The sequence below is a fragment of the Centrocercus urophasianus genome, unplaced genomic scaffold (assembly GCF_019232065.1).
Source record: "Centrocercus urophasianus isolate 14NV4802_14NV808 unplaced genomic scaffold, USGS_Curo_1.0 seq_18, whole genome shotgun sequence".
NCBI lineage: Eukaryota > Metazoa > Chordata > Aves > Galliformes > Phasianidae > Centrocercus > Centrocercus urophasianus.
This window is the reverse complement of record NW_024884733.1, coordinates 24649800-24665709: the sequence shown is the minus strand read 5'-3', so window position 1 is coordinate 24665709 and position 15910 is coordinate 24649800. Positions and strand designations below refer to the sequence as shown.

The 15910-nt window shown below is 55.3% G+C and overlaps 4 protein-coding genes and 1 non-coding gene across 6 annotated transcripts in view; 1 reads left to right on the top strand and 4 right to left on the bottom strand.

Annotated features, from left to right (window-relative positions):
• The window catches only part of USP24 (ubiquitin specific peptidase 24), a 61163-nt gene extending 58657 nt beyond the window's left edge, over positions 1-2506 (top strand). For both annotated transcript variants that reach the window (XM_042819286.1, XM_042819284.1), the window contains one exon: positions 22-2506. In XM_042819286.1, the coding sequence (XP_042675220.1) occupies positions 22-84 (63 nt within the window). In that variant the 3' untranslated portion in view covers positions 85-2506. The remainder of the gene's footprint in view (positions 1-21) is intronic.
• Positions 2507-4525: 2019 nt separating this feature from the next.
• PCSK9 (proprotein convertase subtilisin/kexin type 9) lies at positions 4526-7994 on the bottom strand. The gene is made up of 12 exons (XM_042819791.1): positions 7860-7994; positions 7583-7771; positions 7260-7383; positions 7027-7160; positions 6799-6940; positions 6513-6709; positions 6235-6418; positions 5494-5664; positions 5273-5421; positions 5036-5201; positions 4762-4943; positions 4526-4693 (listed from the first exon to the last, which is right to left on the bottom strand). Exons 1-12 carry the CDS (start codon positions 7992-7994, stop codon positions 4526-4528), a joined length of 1941 nt encoding a protein of 646 aa, XP_042675725.1.
• A 742-nt stretch (positions 7995-8736) lies between these two features.
• Positions 8737-8807, bottom strand: TRNAG-CCC. Its single transcript has one exon. It is a non-coding gene; the product is annotated as a tRNA-Gly (tRNA).
• Positions 8808-9644: 837 nt separating this feature from the next.
• Positions 9645-11192, bottom strand: BSND (barttin CLCNK type accessory subunit beta). Its single transcript, XM_042819970.1, has 4 exons — positions 10967-11192; positions 10597-10688; positions 10267-10458; positions 9645-10105 (listed from the first exon to the last, which is right to left on the bottom strand). Exons 1-4 carry the CDS (start codon positions 11141-11143, stop codon positions 9862-9864), a joined length of 705 nt encoding a protein of 234 aa, XP_042675904.1. The 5' UTR covers positions 11144-11192; the 3' UTR covers positions 9645-9861.
• A 1176-nt stretch (positions 11193-12368) lies between these two features.
• Positions 12369-14596, bottom strand: TMEM61 (transmembrane protein 61). The gene is made up of 2 exons (XM_042819541.1): positions 14250-14596; positions 12369-12759 (listed from the first exon to the last, which is right to left on the bottom strand). Exons 1-2 carry the CDS (start codon positions 14594-14596, stop codon positions 12465-12467), a joined length of 642 nt encoding a protein of 213 aa, XP_042675475.1. The 3' UTR covers positions 12369-12464.
• Positions 14597-15910: the final 1314 nt, after the last annotated feature.

The following is a 15910-nucleotide window of genomic DNA, read 5'->3' as shown; positions in this document are numbered from 1 at the left end:
ACCCCTTGTGTGTGTTGAAAGGGCTCAGAGTCTCCTATGATGATTGGTGAGACTAAAAGTGACCTTGATGATGTTGACCCGTAAAAGGATACCCGTGAACCCAAGAACAGATCAACTCTAACATTTAATGCCTGGTACCTGTTGAAACCTAGAGTCCTATTGCTTATGCTATTACAAGAGTCTGGAAGAGAAGGATCTATGGCAATGCTGAAGAAGGTTGTTTCCCTGAAAGCTAAAAGCATTTCTTAGCCACGAAGGCTTCAGATTGACAAATGCTCTAGAAAACTGCATCTTCACCTGCAGTAGCTTATGACAGTCCAGACACCAACAACATTTTTGTCAAGAAGATTTTATCAAATACACAAACGCTAGTGGTTGAATTTTTATGTGAACATTAAATGAGTGAATGTAAAACTGTTGCTTTTCTGTGATGCTGCAAAAAAAAATTCTTTTGGTTTTTATACAGAGAAAAACCAGACTGCCCTTATGTATGGAGGGCAAATTTTTAATCTTTCTGATAATATTGAATAGGAATATTCAAATTTCTGTATAAAGATGTGTGATGACTTACATTTCATTGTAAAATATTAGTTAAAGAATCAGTTTACATAAGGACTTCTGTATTTAATATGTCTCCCTGCTCATTTGTAAAGCTCTTCAATGGAAGGATCAGTAAGATTGCTCTGCAAGGAGAGCAGCTCCTTACAGAAAGGTTTGGTCATGGAGCTTCTCGCGTGGCTTGTCTTTTGGGTACCCTTCCAAAAACCACAGGCAGTCAGGAAGGGCCGCAAGAGAAAAAGGTTCTCAAGGTATGCAAGTGTTTATGAAAGGATGTTGGTGGATTTAAAGAAATAATAATTAAAAAAAAAAAAAAAAAAGTAGTTTAAAAGAAAAGAAGCACTTTAAAATGGATTTCTGTTGCAGTTTTAGTCATGAATTTTTTTACTTTTGGAGACATATTGAATCGAACGTAGTCTCGATCCTGTGACCTGCAATCACTTGCTTGTGCTTTCAAATTACTGAGAAAGTTAGTATTGGTTGTACATGATGAATAATTCCTTGATTGAGTTTGGGGACACTGTCGTGCAGATTTTATTAAGCAATTTTAACACAGGGAAAGAGTGATTTGGCTTTGTTTATATTTTCACTTGACCAGGCAACATTTAAAATATCACAGCTCTTTTGATTTGCTCGTAAACAACTGGAAGGCAGTTGGGATGATGGGAGCATGGTTTTGTTTTCCATATCAAGCTTAGTTCAGTGACTTCTGGTTCTGGATGCTAGCTTCTTTTGTGCCAACTAACTTCTTACTTTGTACATTTGCGTTTGTCACATTTTCTGCACTGCTTTTTGCCTTTATTTATGGATTCTGCCTTACTTTAGAAATTATGTAAACAAACATGCACAGAAATGGGAGGGCATCTCAAGGAGTGCCTGGGCACCTCCAGAATAGACAAATTTGCCAAGTTAAAGGCACAACCAGCCAAGAAGTGCCTTTTTTTCTTTCTACGGACTGTTGCTGAACCAAGAAGCAGCAGACAGCTTTTCACTGTTGTGCACTAATATTGAAATTAACCAGTCATTTCACTGTTGGAAGCAAACATCTGATATGATTTCAGCTGTACAGCTTTATAACTTATTGCGGGTTAAGAGAAACGTGTCGTAAATGGCGTGTGCAAAGATGCAAGGGTGGCATTGTAGTGAATAGCTCACCTTTTGTTGCTTGATGTTTCTTTTTTCCAAACAATGTCTTCATGGACACGTGGCAAAGTTAGCATTTTATAAATGTTTCTGATAATGTGCTGGGACATTTTAAATGTGTGACGTTTTAAATTAATTTTGAATAAATCGTTTCTTACAGATGCCCTTTCTTCCTTCCCCCACCCCCAATCCTTTGTAATGGGCCCTAAGTCTTCACAGATAGTCAGTACACAGCGGTGATGGTGATGGAGGAAGCTGGTAACGTTGCTGTGGGTTGGCACCACTTGTCACTTCAGGTTCCTGTTATTTCCTATGGAAACAACGTCCTCGATTACTGCATGCCCAGAGAAGCACTGATGGGAGAACTGCATCAGGATGGCTCATCACCACTGTATACTTGAAACCAATACAAACTTTTTCATGGTTCTGCTCACGCTTGTACAAAGTCGATGGTTTTAATTTGCAATGAGGTGATACTCGGTCAGTTATTTTGGTTTCCAGCTGCTGTCATTTGAACCTGCTGAAGATTATTTTTTTGGAAAAATAGAGTTCAACAAAACTAGTTTTTGTGTAAATTGTGATGCATTTCTATGTTGTACTTTTTACTGCCGATCTTTTTGGATGAAAATGTTTTTATACAGCTTACATGATGTTCGGTGAGGAGCAGCCTCAGCCTGCCTGTGAGCATTTGGGGAGATACTGTCCAATTAATACATGAACATGTGGCACTGGAAAAATAGGCAGTCTTGATAAACAGTCTTGGGATTCCTGGTCAATGGAATAAAGTTATTCCTTTCACAGAAAACTAGTGTAGTCTTTAGACTGTGCAACACAGTGTCTTGTGGATCCTCTTGAAAGTTCTTCATCTGGTCCTCTGGATAATGAGCTCTGAGAGGTTACCCTGCTTACTGGACCTGCCAGGAGCAAAGCAAAGCAACTGCACAGCCTCACACTGGGCATGTTGTGGTGCCTGTCAGACTGTATCTGTCTGCAGTTCCTTTTCCTGACCTTATCTGAATGATTTACCCTAGCTCTGCTTGCCGTCGTGGATTAGACTGGCTTCTGTGTGCCTCACAGAAAGATGAGCAGATGTGTTGGTGCCCAGTGCAGAGAGCTGTGCTGCTATCCCCATCACCTTTCTGCTTTCCTTTGCAAGCAAAGGTAGAGGCCTCAGGGCATGTCAGCACAAGGACTTTGTGTTTCGAGCATCACCCAGCCTGCAGCCTCTCCTGGCAGTGCCTGCCCTGGAGGAGGACGGGGTATCAAGTACACTGCTGCTTCTCTGGCTGATAAAACTGCCTCAGGTGCCCTTAGGTAACAGGATCCCTCAGGTTTACCTTGCTGGGTTTTTTGGCTTTTTTTTTCTTCAGTGTGATCCCCAGAACAAACAAGATTAGTTTTTCTGCTTACCTGCACACAGATACTGAGCAAGGGCTGATCTCGTTCCCGTATCATTGCCCTTCACTGATCTCATGTGTGTGAACTGAGCCGTGAGAGCTGTGCGGGACTCTGCTGTGTGAGCATCCCCATGACTTCTGCCTGCAGCAGTGGAGAAGTGCTTATGGCCCCTGAGTGCCTTCAGTCTGCTGGAAATTGCCAGCTGTGCCAGGGCTTTCTGTAAGCTCTCAGCTAACAGCCCTCTTTTTTTCCCTCTGTGTGAAGATTGAAGCTGATAAAGCTATGGGTTGTGATTATCTACATGTGTTATGTAATTACATAGGTTGGGGTTGGGCTTTTGCCATCTTTACCTAAAGAGTTAGAAATGGTTCTAACCTCTCCAAGCAGTGCTTCCTACCTGGGGTCCTGGTGCAGTTAAAGCTGGAGCAGTCTCGTGTCTGTACCAGGCATTCCAGTGGGGGAAAATGCACCTAAAGCTTGACAGATCCACCTGTACCCGTGTTGTCAAGCTTCATTTTTAAAGCTGTCCTCAACACAGCACCAAGCAAATTCTATTCCAGTAACAGTGAGCTGCTGCTTCCTGAGCCCTGCGCTCACCTGCTGGGCTCGGACCTTGCCGCCTGCCTCCTGGAGTCGATGGCAACAGCACCAAGGACGTTTCCTGAAGCTGGGGGATGTTTCCACAACTTGAAGCTCTTGCATTCCGATGCTGTTTGACAAACAAACGGCTGTGTCCCAAACAGAGCAGAGCTCAGAGACCGCGTCCCAGCTCCTCCCTGGAGCCTTTCCCCCTGGCCATGGACAGAAACCAGAGCGTGGGTCCCATCTGTTAAGTGCTGCTCTAGGAATTTTATTTTTAGAAGACATTTATAAAAAGGTTTATTTATAAAATTCCAAATAAATATTGAAAGTACAGACATACAAACTGAAGTGCCACAGAAGACGGTTCTTTTTTTTTGATAAGGAAGCGCAGCTGGGTCTGTTTGGAGCTGCGGAACAGAGCAGTGTGGAACTCCAGCAACAAAAACCACACTAATGGAGCAGCAGCTGATTCTGTAGCATTGCAAGCTAAAATCTAATCAAACAAGCAGAATTAAAATTAGGAGCTTTGCAGTGGCTGGAAAGTAAAGAAATCTTCCAGGTACCTGAGTCGGCAATTTTCAAACCCCCTGGAAATGACTCAACTGTTAGCTGAAATTAAGGACAGGAGGAGCTTTGTTGGTACAGAGGTAGGAGCTGTGTGGTGTCACGAACGGCCGCTACAGTCACTGTACGAACAGGAAAGGGGTTGGGAAATGGCGGCAGGGCAGCAAGCTGCCTGTGCTGGGGGTGAGGGCTGGGGCTCAGGCAGGCTGTGGTGGGCTCCGTGGCGCTGCCCTGCCCTGCCATCAGCCAGGCCTGCTGCGACACTGCCATCAGCCCATCCCTACTGCTGGCTCCGGCAACAAACGGCGACAGCCCCTGGCGCGTGGCTGCCAGCAGTGCTGGCTGCAACACAGGTGTCATCCACAGCGTAGGACCCCAAGGTGCCGGGGCCCCGCGAGCGAGCGCTGCAGCCTGTCAGCGTCCAGCCAGCATCGCAGGACACCGTCACCTGCAAGGAGAAGGACGGATGGGCACCGTCACCTGGACGAGGTGCAGCCACACAGCATCGCTCCGTACCTTGTCTGCAGAGCCCTGCAGTGTGAGCTCCTTCACGCGGCACTGCAGCGTGGCAGCAGGGCAGCAGGATGCACGCGCTGTGCCCTCCAGCCTTGTCCTACAGCCACCAAGCCTGCTGCCCAGCCCCGGCACGGGCCTGCCGCCGTCACCCAGCACAGCCACAGGGGACTGGAAGCTGCAGCCTGCACAGAGACGGGATGTGGGAGCAGCACTCAAGGATGCCTCCACCGAGCTCCGGGCCCTAAGGGCCCGTAGCTGTGTTACAAAGTGTTACCAGTCGGCACGTGGTCCTGCAAGGAGCAGCCAGCCGTGTCATCGCCCTGGGAGCTGGCGCTGAGCCGGCACTGGGTGTGGGGCCACGTGCAGCACCTGGCGATGGCGTAGACCCCCCAGCCCCCAAAGGCGCTGTGGGCCACGCACTGCTTCTGCCCTTCCTTGTCCTGCGACCGAGAGCATGGCATCACTGGCACGCACCTCACAGACAACGCTTTTGGGCCACATTGTGCCTCACCTCCATGTGCTCGCCCAGCCACCAGCCGCTGTGTGAGAAGCTGGAGCAGCCCAGCAGCTCCTCGGTGCCGGCACAGCAAGCCACAGCTGTGGCGTGCCAGGTGGGCGCTGAGCGTGCCGACCACACCGAGCGGCACAGCAGCTCCTTATCTGCAATGGGGTGAGAGGTGTCAGTGCAGGGCCCGCAGCACGTTTCAGGCACTGCCATCCCCCAGCCCTCACCTGGGCCCAGCTGGGCAGGCAGCCCCACCACACTGCTGGGTGTCTGCAGCCGCTGCTCCTCTGGGATCCAGGCCTTGCTGACAACATTCTTGGTGGCCAAGCTCAGGAGGCGCTGCCGCAGCTCAGCCACACCGAGGTGGGACTCAGCACTGAGCAGCATGGCTGCAATGCCTGCGGGAGCCGAGGGGATGCAGTGAGAACTGGGGAAAGCCAAAGAGACGCAGATGCACCGTGATGGTGGGCTGGGGTCCCTAAGGCTGCCCGCTGTGATGGGACTGAGAGGCAACAACAGGATCAAGGGAAGCAACAGGCAAGAGGAACTTACTGCGACCCATCGTCTACACGCACCCAAATGATCTGATCCCTTCTCCTGGGTAACAGTGATAGGATGAGAGGTAATGGCCTTAAGTCGTGCCAGAGGAGCTTCAGGCTGAGTATTGGGAAAAATTTATTCTCCAAAAGAGCAGTGATGCAGTGGCACAGGCTGCCCGGGGGGCGGAGGAGTGACCATTCCTACAGGTATTCCAGATCCATGGAGATGTGGTACTGAGGGATGTGGGCAGTGGGCGTGGTATACTGGGATTGGCTTGGGGATCTTAGAAGTCTTTTCCAGCCTTAATGATTCTATGGTTCTATGAGTTGGAAAGGGTCGAAGGTGCTATACTCGAAATACAACTTCCACTCAGTTTTGGTGCAAACACATCCCACCCTGAGCCACAAGAGATCCTGGAACCCGCTCACCTGCCACATGTGCAGCCGCCTGCGATGTGCCGCTCTGCGCGGTGAAGCAGGTGCTGCAGTCACTGGAGGCACCAATGATGTCGTCCCCTGGGGCAAACAGGTCGACACAGCGGCCAAAGTTGGTGCCCAGCGTGCCAATGGAGGCTGGCTGGTCCTCACGGTTCGTGGCCCCGACCGTGATCACCTGGAGGGGCAATAACAAAGGGGGTGCGGATGGCTCAGTGTGTTCCAGCATGTTCCCATGTGTGCCCACAGCCTGGGAACCCCCCTGCCCGTACCTCCGGCTCAGATGCAGGTGAATACAGGCAGGCATCATCCTTGTAGTTCCCAGCAGCCACAACAACCACCGCCCCCATCTGCACCATCCGCCGGCAGCCGGCGTTCAGCACACGGCTGTGGGCACCGGTGAAGGGCAGCAGCACCACCAGCAGCGGGCTGGGCTGAGCTTCCAGCAATGCCCCAACAAATTCCAGGCCTGCGGTACGGGCCAAGGGCTGGGGTTGATGGTAGGGCAGGGCTGAGGTGAGCAGGGCGGGCTGCTCCCTCTCCCAGTTGGGCACTCACCGATGAGCGTCCCGCTGATGGTTCCCTTCCCCTGGCAGTTCAGCACACGGAGGCTGTGGATGTGTGTCCCTCTGGCCACGCCGGCATCGCGCCCACTCAGCACCCCGGCCATGTGGGTCCCGTGGCTGTCACATTTGCTGGCCTGGAGCAGGGATGATTTTATGCCCTGATGCGTCGCAGAAAGGAGGGGGGTTAAGCACCAGGCTTGCCACACAAACATAGGCTCACCTGTCTGTGGAAGTGGCTGCTGTCCTCCTCAGGGACATTCTGGAAGTCGGTGATGAACACCCTGCCTGCAATCTCCCGGTGGGTGCTCTGCACGCTGGTGTCCAGCAGGTAGATCTGCACCTTGTCACCTTTATCTGCCCAGGGAAAAGGCAACAAATCAGCACGGTGCTCCCAAAATGGGGATAGGGGCCTCAGAGCTGCCACACTAAGGGATGGGAACACCCTGTGCTCACTGGGAGGGCTGTAGGTGTCTGTGCCGGGCAGTGGTGGTACGATCCTGCCCAGGTTCCAGGGGATGCTCTGTGCGAAGACGTACGCATCCTCCTCTACGTAGTCCACATGTGGAAGCCTCAGTGCCTGTGGGGAAGTGCAACACATCCTTCTCAGCTCCCCACAGCCTGGATTGCACTCAAAGGTAGCCAAAGGCTGGGCAAAGCCTTTGGCCAGTCTCCAGGGGATGGAGATGCCAAGACGCAACACACAACGGCTGGGCAGGATGACCTTAGTGCTCCTTTCCAACCCGACACTGCTCACACCGTTATCTCCACGCTCGTACCACGTCCAGGACGTCGCTGCTCATCTTCACCAGGAAGGCGGGCAGCAGGCTGAAGACGTGCAGCAGCTCACTCGGGTACCCGCGCCGTGCCGCCCGCACCCGCAGCGCCCGCGCCGTGCCGCGCACCTCGGCCTCACCGCTGCCCGCCCGCAGCAGCACCACGTAGCGCCCGGGCAGCCGCCACGCCGCCTGCAGGGAGAGAGACACGCACGAGCGCTCGCCCGGTAGCGGGGAGCCGCACAATCCTCCCTTTTCCCTCCCCCGCCCCGCTGCTCACCTTGGCGGCCCGATGGAAAGCGGCGGGCCGCGACGGGGCGGCCCCTAAAGCGGTCGCCGCATCGTCGGCCGCGCGCTGGGTCAGCGCCGGCTCCGCCACCGCCAGCAGCAGCAGCAGCAGCGCCCGGGGGTCCATGGCACCGCCGCACCGACGGCACCGACGGAGCTGAGAACGGCGGAACGGTTCTGCCAGGCGCGGATCACGCCGTCGTGACCACCGGGACGCGTTAACCATTAACGGGGAGCCCCGAGGCGGGCAGCGAGCAGCCGGACCCCCCTCGCCGTGCAGCGTGCAGCCCCCCCCGGCCCTGCCCGGACCGCGAGCAAATATGACCGCCTTTACCCTTGCGAACCCAAATGCCCCCGAGAGCCCCCTCTCCTCCGTGCCTCTCGCTGCCTTCGTTCGGCGCTGTGTCGTGAAATCCTCTAATCCCATTCGGGCATTCCTCGCTGAGCCGTCACACGCCGCCAATACGGAGATCTCTCCTCTTTCTGGCGCTCCTCTCATCCTTCTGTCCCCACCTCCCTCCCGCGCTGCCCCGGGTCCCCCCCCCCCTCCCCGGCTCTGGGGAAAACCGGAAATGGAACCCCCCGTGGGGACCGCGATCTGCGGGGACATCCCCAGAGCTCTGCGGGAGGAGGGGAGATGGGGTTGGCAATGGGAAAAATAATCATAGTAATGTAGTAATTCGAAAAATAAATAAGGGAAGGTGGGGGGAGGAGGAACTCTTGCAGAAGACAGATCTGATTCATAGGAGAAAAAAAGAAGAAAAAAGAAGTACTGCATTTAAACTGAATCCTTTCCTTCGAAGGACTCTGTTCTCACGAGAGCCGTGATGTTTTAGTAAGGGTTTATGAAAAGAAACCGCAGCAGGCTGTGCACCAGCCGGGAATCGAACCCGGGTCGCAAGAATGGGAATCTTGCATGATACCACTACACCACTGGTGCTGTGCGAGCTGCAGGATGGACCCCCACCAGTACCTGCATAGAGGGTGGTGGAGGTTTTCACTTTGAACATCAGGAAAAGTATCTACCCAGGAAGGGAGTGATGCAGTGGCACAGGGAGCAGGGTGGTCACCATCCCTGGAGGTTCCAGAGCCCTGGAGATGAGGCACTGAGGGATGTGGGCAGTGAGCATGGCTGGGCTGGGTTTGGGGATCTCAGAGCTCTTTTCCAGCCTGAAAGGTTCTGTGATGCTATGAATGTCCCTGCCATGTGAGATGGGAAAAGTGCTCTACGGGATCCACGGGCTGAAGGTGAGCTGTGGCAGCCAGGCTCCAGGAAGGATGTGGGCCCACGCTGGGCAGTTCTCCCCAGCCCTGCTGCTGCTGCACTGTTTAGCCAACAGCTCGGCGCTCCCCGCCCTGCCAGTGGCACAAACACTGAGTTTGTGGAGCTGCCACCCGGCTCTTGTCACCTTGCAGAGGTGTGAGTGAAGGGCAGGGCAGTGCTGGGATGGGTGCTGGGGGCACAAGGGTCCCGGGAGGGGATGTTTTTTTGTGCTGAGAGCAGCCAGCATCCTTGGTCCACTGTATATGGGCTGCAGGAAGCCAATGGGCCAGAGTCACCTCCAGCAAAATGACTCAAAACACGTGCCCAAAGTTGGCAACACACAGCCCAGGGCTTTGGGCTCTGCCAGACCCCCCCACCAACCCCCAGGAGCCATTCCCTATGCAGGAGGTGGGGAGCACCCCATTGTCCATCGACAAATGGAACATTCCAGGGCACAAACAAGGAAGATCTCAGCTGCGGGAGTCTCAGAATCCAGCTTTAATTCCAGGGAGGCTTTGATAAATGGGAAAACTGCCGACATCTCCTCCCTACACAACCCATGGGATTGGAGCACTGCTGCTTACCTACACAGCCCGGCACAGCCCGGCTGCTTCCCAGCATGTCCTTCTCGCTGGCATTTGGGCTTCCCTGTGCCCATCCCAGTGCTTCCATGGTGCCAGGGCTGCACTTTGGGTGTCCCCTCCATGCAGCACCAGTCCCCTAGGGGACATCATTTTTCAGGCTCAAAGAGGTGGTCGCTGTCCTCGAGCAGAATGTCTGACCCCTCTCCCAGCCCATAGTAGAGATCATTCACCTTCCTGCTGGCTTTTTGTGGGGAGCCGGGGTGCTCACCCTGTCCAGAGCAGCCTTGGGGTGATGAGGGGCTGTCGGGCACAGAGCTCTCCAGCGAGGCCGTGTCCATGTCCTCCAGGAGGGACACCAGTGGTGCAGAGCCCAGGGGCGGCTGGGAGGGGCTGCAGGGACAGATTGGGGTGACAGTGACAGTGGGGTTAGCAGGATGCTCCCCTGGGCTGGCTGCTCGCCCAGCTCTGATATCAGCAGGGTAAATAATTTGGCACCGAGGTTCAACCCCCCCCAGCATGCATCTGACCCCATGCCCATGTGTACCACGTACCAGCTGCCAGGCTCCAGCTGTGGGGCTGCCTCCTGGGGGTGTTCTTGGGGTCCCCCCGATTCCTGGTGCACCTCTGCCTTTGCCTGCAGCAGTGCCTGTGAGCAGCTGCGGGGCCGGGGCTGTGCTGATGTCTGGACCTGCTCGTAGGAGGGCAGGCTCTTCTCGTAGGCACTGCTGTAGGGATCCTGCAGGCTGTGGGGTATGGGGTGTCAGGCAGCTCCCCATGCTGCTGGGAGATACGGGGGGATGCACACACCACATGGCTGCCAGGACATGTGTCCCAGGAGTGGGAGGCACGTAGGGACCCACTAAGAGCCCCCCGGCACCTACCTGAGTGTCTCCAGGTTGCCCTTCTCCGGCAGCAGCGTGGCTTTGTGGTCTGGAAACTTCTCAGCCTCAGGCTGCACAGGGACAAATGTCACCTGGGGGGAAGAAACGCAGAATCCAGTGGCTGCCATCTGCTTGAGAAAAAGTCTGCCTGGAAAAAAGCCCTCTGTGCCAGAGCCACGAACACGGGAGGGACGCTACTGCCCTGCCGTGCCCTCCGCCAAGGAGACTGGAGGGTCACAGCCATGCTCAGGCTTTCCCAGGCTCCCACACCTTGCAGATCCCACTCTGAGCTTCCAAAATCCTCCCCCAGAGCACCTGGATCCCATCGAGCCCCAACACCAGGACAAAGCCCCCATCCCTCGTGCCCTACCCTGGGGTAGCACTGGCACATGCTCCACGTGATGCCCACGGCGATGAGCAGGATGCCCCCAGCACAGAAGGTGGCGTAGATCTGGGGCTTCTCCACGCTCATGATGAACATCCCTGTCATCACCAGGAAGAAGCCCAGCATGATGAACCCGTAGCGAAACGTCTTCTCCTCGGCCATGGGCAGGCAGTGGGAGGGCTGACGCCGGGAGCTCTGTGCCGAGCACACCTCCAGGGACAGCAGGAGTGGTTTCTCACTGCGGAGGCTGCCGGGGGCTGGGGATCGGCTGCGAGTGGGGCTGGTCCTGCCCAGGGCTGAGCCAGCCAGTTTTTATGGCTTTGTAATGAATGCAAACAGCAGCTCGCGTTCACACTCCAGTGAAGCTGCCCGGCACGTGCCCAGCCAACCTTCCCTGCGGGCACAAGGGAGGGGATGGGGACAGCGAGGTGATGGGACAGGAACAGCAAGATGCTGGCAATATGGGGACTGGGCCACCACAGGTGTTTCCACAGCCTGGGATAAGAAACAGGGTTGTTGAGTGAGGTCGGCCGTTGCAGACTCAGCACTGGGCAAATCCTCAGCCCCCAGGTATTAAATTACATAGATGTGTATATTATATAGGCACAGTGGTGCATAGATGTATAGGTATACATGTGTATAGGTGTACAGAGACATTGGTGTGTAGGAGCAGAGCTACATCTGTATGTTTGGCTGTGGCTCTGCAGACACCCTGCAGCCCTGCAGGGGTTCCCTGGGCACTGCTGAGCTCCCTGGGATGCAGCCACCCACCCCAGCTGTGGGTTTATCCACTGCACTGCACACAAATGGGGGCTGAGCAACACTAGATGTCTTCTCTGTGTGAAATGACAAATGCACACGGACACCATGAGCACACGTGTGAGCAGCTGAGCATTTCTGAGCAACGTGAAGCCAGGCGTGGGAAGTCAGTGAGCGTTGGGAGCAAGGCGGGAGAGACAGGTGAGAGTGGGGGGCATGGAGGAGGCAGAGGATGTGTGGAGGGCATGGGGAAGACACAGAACAGAGGCAGCACACACCGTGCTGCACTGCCCACTGCCCCCGCTCTCCTTGGCACAGCCCAGACCTCTGCTCCCAACCTGCCTGCAGTCCCAGCTGGGATCTGCCTGCTTTCCCCCAGCTCTGTACCATGCTCCTTGCTGCAGGTGTATTTTCCAGCTCCTGCTTGGAGTGGCTGAGTGCTGGTGGGACCTTGGGGGTGGCCGTGCTCCATCATGGCACAATGGGCGATCGCTCACCGCTGTCATTCCTTCCCACTTTGGGGCAGAACCCAGTGTGGGTTGGGCAGGGCAGCCAGTGAGGGTTTCCGTACTGAAACACCAAACATTTGCAACCAGAGGTGGTTTTATTAAAAACACGAAGGCTTCCAACATGCCAGCTGCGAACATTGTCCCAGATGCATTGCTCAGAATGCAGGCAGCCCCGTGCCACCCGCTCTCTCCCCTTGCTGAAGGACGGGGCTCAGTCAGACACCCCGAACACTGATGTTCTCGTAGCTGGGGGGCGGCGTTTCCTGTGGCCCAGCAGGGCTCTGGGTGTCCAACCATGAGGGGCTGGGGCGGAACAAGGCGCTGTCGGAGGAGCTGAGGCGGCGGCCGCTCTGCCAACGCTCATCCTCTTCCTCCTCCTCCTCCTCCAAGTCATGATATGGCGGTGGTGTCAGCTCCTCCTTGCTCACTGCGGGGTGGAGGTACGTGCCATGAGCAGGTCTGCAGGTCAGGGCTTCTTCGTAGGTGGGGATGGCAGTGGCGTCCCAGGAGCTGCAAGGGAAGAAGGCACCCAGCAGTGCACACCATCAGTGGGAGCTTCTCAGGGCCCATCAATGGGAGCACCTCAATGCCAGTTGATTGGATCTTCCCAGTGGCCTCAACTGGACTATCTCTGTGCTCAACAATGGGAGCATTCCAGTGCCCATCAACCAGACCATCCCAGTGCCCACCAAAAGGATCATCCAGCTCCCTGACAACTGGAGCTTCCTACTGCCCCATCAGCCAGAGCATCCTTGAGCATGGGGACACACGCATGCTAGTGGTGGTACTTGGGTAGGTTTTGCACACCTGGAGACAAGGAGAGACTATGTCAGCTGCTGCCTGGCACCAGGAGGGCTAGGAGCTATGCAGGACGATGGACACCATCATCTGTTCCTTCTGAGTTGACTGACCTCACCTTGAGGAAGAGGAGATGCAGCCCCACGAGGTGCCACCTCTGGCACCAAGGGCCACATGCATGTGTCTGGCTGCAGAGCAGTAGAGGTGGTGCCTCTCAGTCCTGTTCTGTGCCACAGTGCTTCTTGTAGGCAGAAGAGCATCCTCTTAACAACCAAACCCCTTCCAGGGCCCCACAGCCACCCCTAAAGCACAGGAGCTGCTGGGAGCTGAGCAGGCGGTTTGCACGAGCAGCCAGGTGAGAGCTGGGCTTTCTTGTTCAGTGCAGTCCCAGTCCACCCCACGCTCACCTGGGCCTTCCATGTGCCAGCCCTGCTGCTGCTGCTTCCAGCTGCACTTTGCTGAGCAAACACAACTTGTGTACAGGGAAAACCTCCGCCCAACCTTTGCCCTCCCCATGCAGGATGCCAATGCTCAGCGATGGCCTCCTGCTGCAGTGCCAGGGTGATGTCAAAGTGATGCTATTCCATCGCTATGGGCGCCATGCTGGGGACACTGCTCCACTGATGTGAAGCCTACCAGAGCCTCAGACAAGCTCACAGAGCCCCAGATACTTGGATGAGCACCAAAAGCCCTGCAGAGCCAGGGACCAACCCCCTGGGTCAGTAATACGTCTTAGTGCTGCAGTCCCATCCCACTTAATGCCAACCTGAGAATTGGGTTTTTTTCCTTTTTTAGTTTTGACCCCATTTTGGTATAGATAACACAAATCCAGCCATTCTATAGAGCAGCATAAATTCATCCCGTTCACTAAAGACCATCAAAAACAATGCAGCACACTCCCTGTGCACACCAAAGAATGAGTGGCACTGGCCAAGGAGCCACAGGACGTCACACAGCTCCCACACTGTGCATGGGGATGGGGTTGGCCAACACCACTGCCCAGAAAATCACTGCAGCCTTCTGCTTTCTGGCTCTGCACAGGCACCCAATGCCCCGCAGGGCTGAAGTGCTGCTGGAGGATGAGCACAGTGCAGGAGCAGCCGGCGTGTGCACGGAAGCACGGGTTGATGCTAACGCACAACGGCATCCGCTCAGGAGCAGAGGGTTCGAGCAGCCGAGCACGCAGCAGCACCCACACCCACCTGCAGTTCCACTTCTCCGGGGGCTCAGCGGTGAAGTACTGCAGGTCGCGGGGGAAGCGGTACTGATAGCGCCGTGACACCACGCTGGCGTTGGCTTTGACGGACCAGAGCAGCCCAAAGAGGAGCAGGATGCCGCCGATGCCGCAGCAGAAGAAGCTGACGGAGCGCAGCAGCGCGTTGGAGGAGCTGGGCACGGCCTGGGCCTCGCTGGGGGGCAGGAGGTGAGCCCCGCTGCCCACTGCTGTGCCCACCTCCCCGTCGCTCCACCAGGCGAAGCACAGCGTCCCCGTCACCAACAGCACGACCCCGGTGATGGTGACGCCGTAGCGGAACGAGGCGGCCACCATCCTTCGGACGTTAGCACGGCTGGCAGAGGAAATGCATGGGAGCTCACGGCCTGCAACACAGGAGAGGGGTGGGAGGGACGAAGGTGCGGAAGAAACCTCCAGGACCAGAGCAGGGACTTTTCCAAGGGTTGCGCGCTTCAGTGTCCTCTTCCTACTCGATACCCACCGCCTACATAGAATCAAAGAACAGCAGAATGGCTGAGGTTGGAAGGGACCTACAGCCCCACCCCAGCTGCGGGCTGGCTGCCCCCAGCTCCAACTGCCCCGGGCCCAGCCGTGGCTGTGGGCACCTCCAGGAATGGGGCACCGCAGCTCTGGGCACTGCTGGGGCCTCCCCACCTCTGAGGAAAGAACTTCTCCCAGACCCCAGTGTGGACATCAACAGCCCCCATATAAAGCCATGATTATGTCACTGGTCACTTAAACGCACTCAAATGCACATAAACGTGCAAAAGAGATGACACAACACTCCCACCCCAAATGAGAACCACGGGCAGTCGAGTTACGGGGCGGCTCCAGGGATTGTATGGTTCTTGTCTCTGGGGTCTGCTGCAGACTGCCTCCCCACCTCAGAGGAATGCCAGCTGGGGTTCTGATCAAAGCAAGGCTTATTAGAGGAGGCAGGGAGGGGATGTAAATCTCAGATGTCATCACTCAGCATTGTCAGTGCACATTTTTCTCATCTGAAGCCAGATACAAATTAGCCTCATGGTGACAGTAGGTGCCTGGTGCTGCTACTCAAAACCAGGACCTGCCAGGACCAGGAGCTGCACCACTTCTTGCTTTCTCAGGGGCAATGGCCAAGGACACCCCCACAAGCCACAGGGATGCTGGTGTGAAACAGGGAAACAGCCAGGAGGCTACGTGAACTTGCCCAGGACAGGTCTTAAGACACCATGTGAGCAGCTGCTCCGCTGTGCCACACAGCTCAGGTCAGAGTGGGAATCCATCCCCACCTCCAATAAAAGCCAGGAACCTGCTGGACACGGGGCTGGGGCCACCAGTCCTGCACTGTGTGTGCAACCAAGGGCAGGAGGAGCTGGGTTATGTTGAGCCACTATTTATCAGATGGGCTCACTGCATGGAAAGTGAAATTAATTTGTAGTGAAAGAAGAATGGTCTGATCTTATCTACTTCTAATGAAGAAATCCGAGGAGAAAGGAGAGCTGGGAAGTCCACAGGACAGGGAGCACAGATGGTGTGCATGGTTCTCATCCCACGGCCACAAGCCCAAATTGCTGCCAGCAGCAGCCAGGGGCACCCAGCGGCAGCCAGAGGTCACATCTGGGCCCAACATGAGTCAGAGCTTCACCT